We start from the raw sequence: 15,311 nt of genomic DNA on the forward strand, positions 1-15,311 counted from the left end.
TCTGCCGGGAACTGGTCATTAACGCTGTAATGCGTGCCTCTCAGTTCCCGTCCGCGGCCCTTCACCAACTCCTTCTGTTTGAAATGTTCGAATTTAGCCACAATAGGACGCGGGCGCTGGTGGTCGGACCTTCTTCCTCCGAGGCGGTGGACCCTGTGGAAGGAGATCTTCTGCACCTCCTCCTTGGGGAGCTTCAGGTGGACCTGTAAAAAGGATCTAACGGTGGCCTCGGGGTCTTCTCCTACCTCCTCTGGAACCCCCGCGACCACTAGATTGTCCCTCATGCTCCTCGACTGAAGATCCAGGAGGGTTTCCTTGATGGATCGGTTCTCCTCGGAGAGACGGGCGGTGTCACTGCTCAGGGTCTTCACGGTCTCTCTGAGGGCCTGGTTCTCCGCTGCGAGCTCCCGCACCTGCTGCTGGCTGAATTCCAGAGACTCCCGCAGACCTTGAAATTCTCTATGGAGGATCTCCAGCAGATTGAGGCGGCCATCAAAGCTGGAGAGCTTTTTGTCAATCGAATCCAGGATATCGCTCATTCCGCTGCCTGGAGAGGACACAGCCCCGGGAGAGTCCTCAGGCCGTTCACGCTTGGCGGAGGGGGTGGTGGTGGCGGTTCTGGGCTTCACCATGTTGCAGGTATTAAAACACTCGTCGATGAAATTCTCCAGGTCCTCCAGGCTGACAGAAGCTTAATACTCTTAACAGGTTATGTTAGTTAGCAGGAAATGTTTTAATATGGCGGAAAAATGAAACAAGATCGAAAATGTTTGTTCAAATGCTTACGCGCCGCCAAGTCGACTCACCACACTCGTCTCGCTGGGTCTCGCGATACTACAGCATCACGCGATCGTCCTCGTGCTCTGACTTTTGACACATTACTTGTGAGAAACTTGTATCAAAACTGATCTATGTCCGATATTGGAACAAGGGGGGAGGGGGGAGTCGACCAATCAGAGTGCAGGACTCAGAGGACTTGTAAAGTTCGAAATATATTCAAGGATTCGGACTTCCAGCCACCATAACTCTTCTGATAAATGTTCAAATGTGACAGCAAGTATCTCAATCCTTTTGTATCAACACACAGAGTGATCTACAAATGCATTTCAAAAGAAAAAAAATTTTTTTGCATTTTAATAAGAAGTGATCTCTTTGAGCTGTAAATGGAGACCGACTAAGGGACCGTTAACAAAGTGCAAGCTACGTGAAAACACCATTCTGTAAAAATCTATCAAATTTTCTGTACTGTCTAATCATGACCCAATTTTCCTACTACAACAGAGATTGTCATAAGTTCACTTTGTTTATTTTAAATAATATTTTAAAATTTAAATGTGGATCATGTGAATCAGTCAAAAATGCCCCATAGTTCAAAAGATACTGAAGCTAACAAAGTAATGTTCTGATATAATCTTTGTTGTAGTAGGACAATTGGACCATGATTAGTTGGTACAGAAAGTGTAGTGACAATAGCTTCAAAGCTATTGAGCACCATTATTATGCGTCATATCTCTATTAAAATTGGATAAAATACAGTAAAATAAATATGGACTTTCTCACAAGATATTTATTGTAGCATGAATATGTTGACGAGTCTTCATTACCAGCTCAAATAAGTGTAGAAATGTGTCCTTTTGAGAGATTTTTGACTTTTTCAATATGGTGTTTTCATGGAACTTTCTGTGCTGCATTCTGCCGTTCTCCCATTACTGCAAGGAATAACTTTGATCTCATCAAGTTTAGATCAGTACGATACGAGCAAAACTCGCAATATAAGTGCCAATATTGCGATGACGATACAACTTGCGATTCATGAACAAATAGCAAAACAACCAAAAACATGATTTCCTTTTCACTGCAACTGTTTAATTTAAATAAGAATCAACATAACTTAAATTATACTGTAAGTTACCCTCGTCAACATGGAAGGTATGTAGATGAGGGGAGGCTCCCTCCTTCATGGGGACACCCCTGAGGTTTTTCGTTTTTTCCGAAATCCATTTTTTTGGGAGTTTTTCCTTACCGTGAAGGGGGGTCTAAATGCAGGGATGCCAGTATAGCTTAGTCAGTTTGTTAGTTCAATTTAATATTTTCCTATTGAATTCTATGTATTCATGATCCTTGTGATTTTATGTTTAACATTTTTTTAATTACCGATACAAAGCCCATTGAGACAACTATTGTTGTGAATTTGGGCTATATAAATAAAATTGAATTGAACAGACATAAAGAGCTTTATCCGATTGGTCAGATGCATAAAGGGATTTAATTAGTTCATTAAATACTTCAAGGTGCCATAAGATTGTTTTAACACATTTAAGGTTACCATTTATTGCAATTTTTACCAACTTTTGCGATATGCGTATTGCACAGCTTGATATCGCGGTAACGATAAATTAGCGATTTATTGTGCAGGTCTAATCAAGTTCATAAGAGTGGCTTAGTGCTGGACCCTGAGGAGGACAGCTGTGTGCAGATGCAACTAGGAACATCCCCGGGCTTAGTGGAGGGTCTATGCAATCGCTAAACATCTTATTCTGCTTTCTGCTGTTATGCACACACGCAAAAAATGTCTGTCCTAAATGGTAGGAGTGTATTTGAGAGTAGGCATGGGAAAAGTTATACCTCATAGCCCAGGGTACGAGAAATTGTCGATGCAATAAAAAAGTAAAATTAAACAAAGATGGAAATTCCGTCACAACTCAAATCAACACCATATAATACAGTCCTGGCGATAACCTGCTTGTTCAAGGTTACTCCTAGTTAAACCAAGTGTCTTCATAACCCATCATATTGAAAACTACGGAGCCCGTGTCATGACATTAAAAAATAAAACTATATCTCGTTCCGACAGATTAATATCTTGTTCCCACAAATTAATATCTTGTTCGCACGAAATAATATTCCGTTGCCTTGAAATACTATTTCATTCCCTCCAAATAATGAATTCGTTCAAACGAAATAATTAATTTGTGCGAAAGCAATAATTATTCACGTCATAAGTCATTCATAAACACGGATATGCTCTCCGTCCGGCTGCAAAAGCCGCTTTCAGCGGTAACTTCCATGTCTCTGTGACCCACATTGGTTCACGAAAGGAAAAGTAAAACAAGAATTATCAATTTATTATTGTCTCAGTGAATATAAGAAAAATATCACAAGATTTATGATACCTAAGCTGCTTTGCCAAATGATTCAGCGGACATAACTCCTAGCTCTGCCGCGTAGCTCTTTTGCTTTTCATGCCGGCATTCGGGCAGCTGGCTGGCCGGTAGACAGACAGCAGCTGATACTGTAGTTTAGGGTCGAATAGGAATAATAATATTCAGGACATGTCTTTTATTAACATACTCTTTAGCAGTCGCTTTAGATTGGAAGGCTAGTAGGCTACATGCTAACTAGCCGATCATTTATCCTGTTATTCACATGATAGATTTACAGCAGATACCTTCACATTTCTGTCTGTGTGTGTCTCATTACATTGTATTGAAGACCCAGGATGTTTAGAGATCAGATTTATTTATTTTAAAAAGCATAAAATAATCGGTAATGATGTTCATTCACATGATCCTGGTCTCTTTGAATGAAAAAAATGTAATTTTAACAATAACGTTTAACAATAATTCATACTTTCTTTCCTTTCTTTTTGTAGCATTGATTGATTTTATTTAGTCAGATTTTTAAATTTAAAGCTGAGGATCTCTTGAAACTGTAAATAAGTTAATCTGCTGACATAAAATCTACAGGCCTGTGTGTGATCTGTTAATCCTTCGGAGCAAAATATTGGTAAAAAGTTTGATTTAAAATATTTAAAGCACATATATTATTTTATGCAGCACAAGTGTTTTGGATTAGATGAACAGCAATAATAAGCAAAATAATGATGGATCACCAAAGGAACCTCGATGTATTTAACAGAAAAAGCATTTTTAACTTTTATGTTAATTTTCACACTGTCTTATTGTTAAGGACTTGTGTGTCTTTGTCCAAAGTAAAAAACAAAAATATCAAAATCATCAATTCATCCGTGCAAAATGACACCCATCTGGAACAACCCAGACATCCTCATAAACAAAAAAATTATCCACTTCCCAGCTTGGCAAGCGGGGGGCATAAAACAACTAGAGCACATAATTATTGATAGAAGATTCATAACTCCCCAGGAACTTCAAGACAAACATGGAATATATAACTTCTTGGAATATCAGCAACTTAAATCAATTATTACTAAAAAGTTTAAATACAGAGACAACGATTTAAAGCTACCAGATGTAGTTACCACTCTGATCAATTTCTCAATGAATAAAACTCTCTCCAAAATATACAAACTTTTATGTAATTTAGATAACAATATTTCACTTCCGACAACAAAATGGGATGCGGATTTGAGCATCAGCACAGATGAAAGTTTTTGGTCAGAACTTTGTCTAAACATCTTTAAAATGACAAAAAATCCAAATCTGCAGCTAATCCATTTCAAAACTCTTCACAGAATTTACTACACTGGACAGAGGATGTTCAAGATGGGTCTCAGTAACTCAGACATTTGTCAGCACTGTGACAGTAATCTACCCGACAATTACATGCATGCACTATGGTTCTGCACGCCTGTCCAGGCTCTCTGGCAGCAGGTATGTGCCGATCTATCAGTCTGGCTTAAGGTTTCAATCACAGCTTCACCGTCACTTTGTGTGCTTGGTGACATGAGTGCCATCGATGTAGAAGGAGGATTAGGCTCTATCATTTTCATAACTCTTTGCATTGCTAAAAAAACTATTTTAATAAATTGGAAAAGCAAAAAAAATATAAATATAAGTCAACACAGAAATCTGCTGCTTGATCATATCAGCTTGGAAAAAATGTCAGCCCAAAGTTCAAGTAACTTTGAAAGAATTCGGTCTCTCTGGTCTCCCATAGCTAACTCCATGACTTAGGGGGTGGGGGGGGCCTGGTCGTCGCTGCTCCTTGCCCTTCTGCCGTGGGCCGGGGTGGGGGTCGGGGCCTCCGGTGCCTGGCGGGGGGTGGTGGGGGCTCCGTTGGTCGGGGAGTCGGGTCCGGCGCCTGGGTGGGGCGGGCTGGGGCGCTGCGTGGTCCTCTGGGCTTGGGTGTGGGGGTGCGTTGTGGGGGGGGTGGGTGGTGGTGGCGGTCTGGCTTGGCTTGGGGGGGTGGTCCCTTTGCCTGTGCTGGGGGGGGTTGGCGGGGGGCGCTGCTCGGGGGGGGGGGGGCCAGCGGCGCTGGATGGGCTTCCCATCTACACCTGGGGCTGGGATCGGCCCTTCCCTGGCTCTGGGGCGGGACGGGACAACCCTCTTGGGGCCCCCGGTCGCTCTGGGTGTCATCCGCTTCGGCTGCGGGGTCTGGGGTGGGGGGTCTTGTCGGCCCTGTCCTGTGGGGGGGCATTCTGGGGGAGGGGGGGGGGGCACTATTGGTACGGGGCAGGGGGGGTTGACGGGTCGGGGTCTCCGCTGAGGCCATCGGCGGTTTCCCCGGCCGGTTGGCTGCCTCGGTCCCGTCGGGGCCTGACCAGAGCTCTTCTAGGGCCGGTGTTTGGGGGTGGGGGCCTGGGCTTGCTCCGGGGGGGGGCGGCGCTTTCTGGCTCCTCTCTCACTGTGTGGGGGGGTGGTGGTGCTGGGCCTGGGGTGTCGGCGCCTCCGGGGGTGGTGCCCCTGGGCTCGGTGGGCCTGGCCCCCTTGCTGGGGGGGGGGGGGGCTGTTTGACCACCGGGGGACAGTCTATCAGCTGTCCCCAACTTACCCCCTTCCTCATATAACCTCATAATAGGGTGAGGGGACGGGGGGCTTAGCCTGCGATGAGCCTTGGGGGGGGGGGTTTACTAGGCAGTGGCCCCCTCCTATGGTTGCCGTATGGAGTGGGCCCCCCCTCTTTCGGTTTTATTTGCACTTTAGACATGTAGGGCCCTTGGTAGGGGGGGTGCTTGGACATCACTGCCAGCAAGCAGCAGATGTCCTCCTAGCACCCTACCCGCCAATTTTAACCGCACCTTAGACATTTAGGGCCCCTTGGTGGGGAGGGTGAGGGGACGTCACTGTGAGTAATCAGAAGATGTCCCCTTAGTGCCCTACCTGCCAATTTTAACTGCACCCCCCTTAGTACACACACCCCTCCCCCCTTAATATATACATCCCAACATAAACACACACACATGCAAACACACACCCTTTCAAACACACATACACGCACACACATGTTGCAAGGAAGGTGGGACCTGGGTCCATCTGTCCCCTGCCTCTTCCCTGGTGGGGGGTACGGGCCCCTTTGCAACGGCGGCTGTGTCCCCGGGGTGCCGGCTTCCTGGGCCCGGCGGTGCTCTCTCCGCGCGGTGGGGGGGTTCACATTACATCTGAGCCGGGGGTGTCTGGTCCCTGGGGGGTGGGTTCTGGTCCTTGCTCCTGGGTGCTGGGCCCCGCCAAATTTCCAACTGTGGCCGAGCCTGGTCGGGCCATATTTACAACACCCCTTGTGGGCCCTCTTTTTTTCCCCGGGGTTCCCCCCCTCCTGGGCGGGGGCGGCGGGCCCCCTGCCTCGCTCCTCCCTGGACCAACCGTGGGCCGGGCGGGTGGCTGCCTGGAGTGCGGGGCGGGTCTCCCTTGGGGTGTCCTGGCTCGTACCTGGGGTTGGGGCGGGGGGATGCCCGGAACTCCTGGGTGGTGGTGGGGTGCTCGTTTGGGGAGGTGGGCGTCCTTCTCTGGTGGGGCCCTGCGTTGGGTTCTCCCGGCGCGGCGGGGGGGCTGCTCTCCTGGTTGGGCTGGGGCGGCGCTCTCCTTCCCTCCGTGCCTCCCTGGCCTCTGGCTCTGGGGGCCTTGCGGCGGCCCTGCTGGCCCTGGCCTGGGTGGTGGGCTTGGTCGCCCGGGCGGCGGTTGTTCCCTGCCGGTTCCCGTGTGGCGTTGGGGGGATTCCGGCTGCCGATGCTGCTGCGGTGGGGGTCTTGGGGTGGGGATGGCTGGGCACTCTCCCTCCTTCTTTTCACATTCCACCATCCATTTTAGAAGAACATAAACACTCACCTGAGCACTGGTGTTAGCTCACCTTTGCACTAACAGTTTGCATGACTGAATGACTGAAATATTTCACACTAGTTGGTTTTAAGGCATAAGTATGCGTGTGAACACTATCTGTTTTGTGTACATGTCGACAGGTGGACATTTTTGCAGCTAGCAGGTGTGTTTATAACATTTGAGTGTGTGTGTGGACAGGCCCCGCCCTTTTTGTACTACATTTGAACCTTACCATAATGATTAACAACCAGTAAACTTGTTGCTTTATGCTGCTTCATGGTCTTACTCCCCTTCCCCTCCTATTATCACCCCCTACCCCCCCCTCTCTCTAACGTCCCTCTCTCTTCTTCCCCTCTTTCCTTTTCCGTCCGGTCCAACACCAAAGATTTTCAAACATGATTGAAATCAATAAAGTTTGGCCTCAATTACAAAAGGGGTTTATTCAGACATACCTTTGGTTTGTCTGAAGATTAATAACCCCTCTTGTTGAAGTAAAATATGTCCAACACAAGAGGCCCTCAGCTCTCATCTGTCTGCCCAGCTGTTGGACAGGACAAGTTAAAAAATAAAAAATAAAAACCTCATGATATAATGCTAGTTTCACTTCATTTTTCAACATTTATTGATGAAAATCAAACAATAGTTCAGATATAAATCTGCATTGTAATACAATGTAACCTCCGGCCGGACACAGTCGGAGCTCTGACGTTTTTTTCTGCTGCAGACACTTTAAATACGCCAATTGCTACACTAACATAAATAAATAAAAACCCTGTTTTATTCAATTCAATTCAATTCAATTTTATTTGTATAGCCCAAAATCACAACAACAGTCGTCTCGATGGGCTTCGAAGTAAAACATGAACTCAAAAGGATCATGAATACAAAGAGTTCAATAGGAAAATGCTAAAATGAACTAACAAACTGACTAAGCCAAGGGTCAGCAACCCATGGCTACGGAGGCCCATGTGGCTCTTTCATCCTTCTGTTGTGGCTCCCTGTAACTTTGGAAAATAATGAGTATTTTATAATAATTAAATTTTATTTTAGTTTGTTCATTTTTCATGGCATTTCAAAGGCGCTGCTGGCTCCGCACAAAGCGGGTGCGACGTAAAAAACAGCTTCGTAATGAGCTTGTATTTATCGGGCGAGACCTGCAGAGCTTATAGCAGGAGGAGACGCGCTCCGATCTTCTGCCGTGAACTTGACGTGCTGCGGGGCAGAGACCAACTCACTGATGACAGAGTTCGCGCCAGCGTTGCCAGATAGTCACAGGTTTCCAGCCGAAAAGTCATCTGAAAACCGCCAGACCCAGCCAAAAACCGGCCAACACAGCTTTTGTTGATGTTTTTTTTCGTACTGGACTGATAAAATAAAAGATTTTTCTAAATAAAAGATAGTTCAGACTAATAATAAAATGTTTAAAATATTGAATATTTCTTCAGCGGGCCGCCTTCTTCCATTCATTTGCTTAACCCGCTCTATCCCCGCTATAACCTGCGTCCGGCTCTTTCATCCTTGTGCTGCGCTGGAGCGCCCCGCCTACCGTATTTTGCGCTTTCTGTGTCGGACACACTGAGGAGCGCGGGGGAAACAACTCTCAGCTACAGAGGATGTGAACAGGTGAACAGGTAGAGAGGAAAAGCAGGTGGAGAGGCGGAGGAGGGGCTTTGGCATCAAACTCTGTCAGAGAGATGCAAACACGGGCGTCAGATTGAGACGCAGCTTTCCCTGCAGGAGTTGAAGCAGAGACTTTCTCTGGGATGATTTTATGAACTCAAACATGGAAACATGATTACCAAGTAGAACTCTTCAAAATAATAAACCTGATCTCCACATTCTCAGTGTCTACCATGCATTGACAAACACATCGCTCCATGCAGCGATCAGAGCAGAACCAGTAACTCCTCCCACACGCGGCCGCGGTATCATCCTTTAAAGAACATAATGTGCATTTGCAGCGACGTATGCTTCAGACGATGTCCGATTGGCCAATCTACATGTCAATCAAGCCCCGTACTTCTCAGTGAGGATTTTGATTGGCTGGTGGATTTTAAAGAAGTACTTTTTTTTTTAAATCTTTTCTGGCCTGCGATCTACACTCATGTCATTGAAGATCGACCGGTCGATCGCGATCGACGTAATGAGCACCTTTGAATAATATATACATGCATAAAATATATAATGATGTCAAAACGGGTTGTGGCTGCGGGTGCTTTTTTTTTTATTAGGGGTGGTCCCAAATGGCTCTTTGAGTAAAAAAGGTTGCCGACCCCTGGACTAAGCTATACTGGCATCCCTGCCCTTAGACCCCCCTTCTCTGTAAGGAAAAACTCCTAAAAAACCGGATTCCGGAAAAACGAAGAAACCTCAGGGGTGTCCACATGAAGGAGGGATCCTCCCCCAGGACGGACAGGCGATTTACCAGAACTCTTAGAGAAGAATTAACTTATCTAAATCTACAACTACATATATAAAGTCCAGCAGACGAGCTTCATCCAGCCGTGGTTGGGGGGACAGTCGGGGGCGCGAGCCGCGCCGGAGACCGGATCCACAGCCAGGTGTAGGAGCAGGAGCAGAGGCGAGGTACTCGGTCAGGAACAGGAGCACGGATGAGCCAACTAAATTCATCATTTAGTTCTCCATGCCTCTGTTTGCTGCAGTGATTCATGTATTGTCCCTCTTTCCCCTCCTGGGGAGTGGGAGTGCTCCCAGATTCCAGTTGGTTCATCCGTGCTCCTGTTCCTGACCGAGTACCTCGCCTCTGCTCCTGCTCCTACACCTGGCTGTGGTTCCTGTCTCCGGCTCGACTCGCGCCTTTGAGAGCCGAATGGATGGTGAACACGGCGGGAGGACCGCCCCAAGCAAGACGAGTCGTGTTTCGCATTTGCAGCAATCGGAAAGAAAATGCGTCATGTAAACACACCGTTCGGAATACTCTGCCCCGGTCAGACTTGTTCGGATCAGAATTTCTTTCCGATCGAGATAGGTGGGTTATAACGATCGTTTATCCGATCGTGGAGCATGTAAACGGTTCATTCCGATCGTGTGTCACTACTGCTCTGGTTTACGTCATGCATAGATGGTGTTTTGCTGAGAGAAAGCATTGGAGCTCATACGGGACCAACCAGCCGCTCCGCTCTCGCCCCGCTGGCTCTCCCCTCTCTTTCACCCCTCACGAGGGAGATGCGGGGGGGATGCGTGCCCACTGACTTCTGGACCCGGCATCAACCGAACTCTGCGTTCGGGCTCCGGTGCCAGTGGACCGAGTGAACCTCTCTGAGCACAGCAGCTAGATTTATTAATGTGTTTGAGGGGAGGGTGCTTTGTTACGTGTGTGTTTTGTTGTTTTGTTATGTGTGAGAATTCGGACTGCGAGCCGAACCGCCGCTCTGGGTTAGCGGCGGCCGGACTCGCGAGGGCAGAGCAGAGCACACAGTGTGTGTGAGCTTAGAGCAGAAATGCCGCTCAGTCCTTAAAAACTGTTCAAAAAAAATCACACGGAACTGTGTTTACAGTTGTGCCCCGACAAATTAAAGGCTGATGTTATTCCCAGACATTTACGTTCAGCCAGGATGCAGATTGCAGCGTTTCCCGCATGGTTTGTCCTGGATTTTGTGTCCATCGAAAGGCTAATGTTGTTAGCTTGTGTTGTTATCCTATCCTAACACTGGGTTCTTCTTCCAGCTCCGTACTTCTTCCACAAAAAAAGCACTGACCACACGGATTAAATATAAAATGATGAGCGGACCGGCACTACATAATATTCATAACATTAATAAAAGCACGTTTGGAAGATCGCCTCGTATATTACCGAGCTGCTGCATAATATATGTGACACACTGACAGCAAAGGTTTGTTTACAACAGGACACATTTCCCTTCCCGTATTTTCAACACTATATTTTTTCGACACGATATTTTGCCCATGTAACCACGCACTGGTCGGCAATCCTGTAGATGTCGTTCACGTCGATTTTCGGGAGACCTTGTAGACAGCGGGTGAAATATGCCATCTTTCGCAATCAAAATCTGCCGTGTCGCTGTTATAAAAGTCGCAAACCGGAAATGGTCAGCCTCACACTCAAGGCGGCGGAAGTAGAACTCCTTAGTTACGTGCACGGAGCCTATTGTAAACTGATAGTGGCGCAGATTTTGTTTCCCTCCAAGCACGGCAACTACTACGTGCCCCCCCCTCGCATCGCCCCCAAAAAGAACTGGTCTAATGAAACTTTTTTTTTATACTTAAATATTTGTCTGTGAGCCAGATGTGGCCATCACAAGAGCCGGATATGGAGATTGAAATTGAAAGCAAAAAATAAGCAGATATTTAATATTTTCATTTACAACTCAGAAAGTTTTGTGTGCAACATGATGACATAAATATCCTTACTTACTTTATAATGAATAATTGACATCCACTTGGCAGTCAGGCAGCTTCAGAACAAAGGAAAGGAAAACTTTCAGGTAAATAAATCAAATGAAAACAATAAATTAATAGAGTTCCTAAAGCTTTATACGAAACAATAGTAACAATAATTGCTAATTCTTAAAGGACACTAGAGGTTTTCTGATAAATAGTGTGGTCTACGCAAATATGAATTTAGTGCATTTAGCACTGTGTGCATATATATATAAATATATATATGTGTGTGTGTGTGTGTGTGTGTGTATGTATTTGTATGTATGTGTGTGTGTGTGTATATATATTTATATATATATATATATATATATATATATATATATATATATATATATATATATATATATATACACAGTGAGGTCAATAAGTTCTTCCACTTAGAAAACATGGAGGAGTCTAAAATTTTCATCATAGCTGCATTTCCTCAGTGACAGACAGAATCTGAAGAAACATTTAGAAATCATGTTGTACGATTTTTTTTAACAATTTATTTGTATATCACTGTGACAAATAAGTATTTGATCACTTGAGTTAAACAACTTTAATATTTGGTACAGAAGCCTTTGTTAACAATTCCAGAGGTCAAACGGTTCCTGTAGTTCTTCACTAGGTTTCTACTCACTACAGCAGGGATTTTGGCCCACTCCTCCATACAGATCTTTTCTAGATCTGTCAGGGTTTGGGGCTGTCGCTGAGCAACACGGAGTTTCAGCTCCCTCCAAAGATTCTCTATTGGATTACAAGTCTACAATTTTTACAGTTTACAGGTCTACAATTTTGTCTCTTGTGTCTTTTGACAGCTTTTTGGTTTTGCCCATGTTGGTAGTTAGACTTCTGACTGATTGTGGGGGGGCACAGGTGCCTTTATGCAGGCTAACCACCTCAAACAGGTGCCACTAATTTAGAATCATGAGCAGAGTGGAGTTTGACTATTTAAAAGCAGAACAGCAGGTCTTTGCTGCTCAGAAATCTATCTGATCATCAAGTGATCAAATACTTTTTTGTCACAATAATTTACAAATAAATTGTTTTAAAAAATCATACAACGTGATTTCTGAATGCTTCTTCAGATTCTGTCTCTCACTGTGGAAATGCAACTATGATGAAAATTTTATACCCCTCAATGTTTTCTGAATGGGAGAACCCGCTAAACTCACTTGCTGACCTCACAGTATATGTGTATATATGTGTATGTATTTGTGCATGCATTTGTGCATGTGTTCAGAAACTGATAGAGAAAGCTGAATAATTTATTATAAAACACTAAAACCTGATTTGATCAATGAATGTGGAAAAATCTCTTGATCCTGTTGTACTCAGGAAGATTAAAGAGTATCTTCCAAGTCAACAATTGTACAAGGTGACAGGCCCTGTGACATATTGTATTTGATAATGAAAATCAGTGAGTCAGTATAAGAACTTAGAAAAAGAATGTTAAAATTCTTTCTTTTTTCTAAAGCTGTTTTGTCAGTTATTTTCTGACAATGTATGTAAACCATGACCTCCACACAAAAGTCAGTTTAATTTTTATTTTATCTTAAATTTAATATTTTAACAAAGATAATGTTAAACGCAGAGCAGCCTAAAGCCACATTTGCTATCTCTGTGGGACAAAAAAGCATCACTGCACATTCTCAACTTGTCTACAAAACGAAATAACTAACGGCTCTATTTGCTGATTTGGGCCAAAACAGACAATAACATTTCTATACCTTATAGTATGTAAGCAAAACAAAAAAAAAAAGCTAACATTTGTCTGCAGAAGAAACAATGCTGACATCTTTTTAATTAGAGTTGGTGACTTTACTGTGGCCAAATGGTCATTGTCCTTACATACTGTACTATGAGGTGCAGGTTGGATTAAGCAGATCACATATTTTATTTACATTAAAAGGAAGAGAAAACAGATTTTTCACAAGTCATCCCTTACTCTCTTTGAATCTACAAGGATTGTTTTGTTTATCTCAACACTCTGACCTAATGTTTTTTGATCAGGCCCTGATTTCTTCCGTGCTTTTAGCATCCTGTAGAAGTAGGTCAGTTACAGCAGGTTGACTGTTTTAGTTCAGTGTTTACAACTCTAAATTCTTCAGTACTCTAGCCAGTTTTGAATCAACTGGTCTGCTGAGGAGTTTAGGTTAGAGCACTACTTTCTGCATTCTCAAGGACATAAATGCATCTGCTTAAAAAAGCATTTGTTTCCTAATAAAGCCTGATGTGGCCCCAGCCCAACTCAGCTCATCTCATTACTTCTATGATTAATGCCCCTTGACTCAATGTCAGACTCACCCTTAAGTGTTGTCTTTGCTGTTTAATGGTTACATGCTTTTTTTCTTCTCCATGAAAGGAAATTGGCAAAGAAGCGTAAAGAGACCCTGAACAGCACTCGCCAAGAGATGACTGTGATGGTCAACTCGATGGACAAGAGCTACACAGAGCAGGGTACCAACTGTGATGAAGTGTTGTCCTTCATGGACACACACAACCACACACTTAACACCCAGAGCGAATGTGCGCTCACGCTCAATGGCGGAGGTAAGAGCCTGTTGTACTCACACTTTTGCACAGATGCATAAGCTGAAAAGACGAAATAATTTTTTAACATGTTATTAACATTAATCATTTTTACTTAAAATGTCTTTAATTTGTTTGTAGGACTAAAATCCATCTTTAATTTGAAAACAAAGGCTTAGATTTTTTGTTGTTGTTGTTTTCCCTTTTTCCACCTTTCTTTTTCTTGAAATAAATAAAAAGAAATTCCGTACTTTTTTCACCTTCCCATTATTTTCAGGTTTATTACATACAAACATCAAAGGTTGATGTCCAAGTCTCTAGCTCTCTTGTCTTTCCCTAAAAGGGACTCTGCTGTTGTGAAAACCATTTTGTAAAAACTCCTTAATCTGCAAGTACCGGTAATCTGGCAATCAGATATTGTTGATAAAGACATTTTTAAAATCCCAAACTAGACTCCAAATCTAATCAGTAAGCGTCAGGAGCCCCACGGAGTCTGTTACAAGTATCAGTGTAGCCCATACTACATACAATTGATTTTTGTCTTACCAGGTAAATACTTTTTTAATGGGCAACTGAGCCAAATCTGAATCCAGGACACGACCCGTTTTAATCCCAGTCAAAAGCACCAGATTAAAACCCACAGCAGTTTTTTATCTCTGCAGGGGGTGAGCCCCGAAAGGGCTATGACCTTGGTTAACTGTCTGCTGGTGTAGAACTTCAAATCTGGCCCTCTAAAAAAGATTTAAATATGTCACTTCTTTATCCCTTTGAGGAGGAGATGCCCTCTGTGTCTGCCTCCCCCACACAGGTTTTATTGAAGTTATTTATTTGATTGAGACAATTCACACTAATGACCATCTGTTTAGACAGCGGTAAATGTCGGTATGCTGGATTACGTTTTTCTAAATTACATCCTTAGACTCTAGACAGGTTAGCATTGGAACATAATGAGGCATTGGATGAAAATCAGTGACGTGGAGTCAGATGAGGCAAGTGAGGCACAGCCTCACCTGTCATGATCGTGATAAAATGGAAAAAGGTAATTTAATAAATATTATTTTCCACTGATCTGTGTTAAAGATAGATTTTCAGTCAACTCGAAACGTTTTCCGCAGTTTCTGAGGTAAAAAATTGCCTAATTTAAGTGTTGCGCGATCACAGACGGAGCGGAAACTCCTGGTGAGGCTCTGAAGTGCTGTGCCTCATGTCTGACTGCAGGACTCAATGTTAACAGAGACGTGCGATGAGAATGCTGCTATAAGCATGCAGAAACGCAGCAGATTAGACTGGCCTCACCAGCAGGGGGCAGACGTGAGCTGGCAGCTGCTTTGTAGCTACACTGCTGCCGCAGAAACAGAC

The 15,311-nt window shown here is 44.2% G+C and overlaps 1 protein-coding gene across 1 annotated transcript in view; it reads left to right on the plus strand.

Annotated features, from left to right (window-relative positions):
* Nucleotides 1–15,311, plus strand: part of ptprm (protein tyrosine phosphatase, receptor type M) — a gene marked incomplete in the record, with an annotated part of 229,034 nt that overhangs the window by 165,189 nt on the left and 48,534 nt on the right. The window contains 1 exon segment of the mRNA XM_023964783.1: nucleotides 13,786–13,973. Coding sequence (XP_023820551.1) covers nucleotides 13,786–13,973 — 188 coding nt within the window.

This window comes from Oryzias latipes, chromosome 17 (assembly GCF_002234675.1).
Source record: "Oryzias latipes chromosome 17, ASM223467v1".
In the NCBI taxonomy this organism is placed as follows: domain Eukaryota; kingdom Metazoa; phylum Chordata; class Actinopteri; order Beloniformes; family Adrianichthyidae; genus Oryzias; species Oryzias latipes.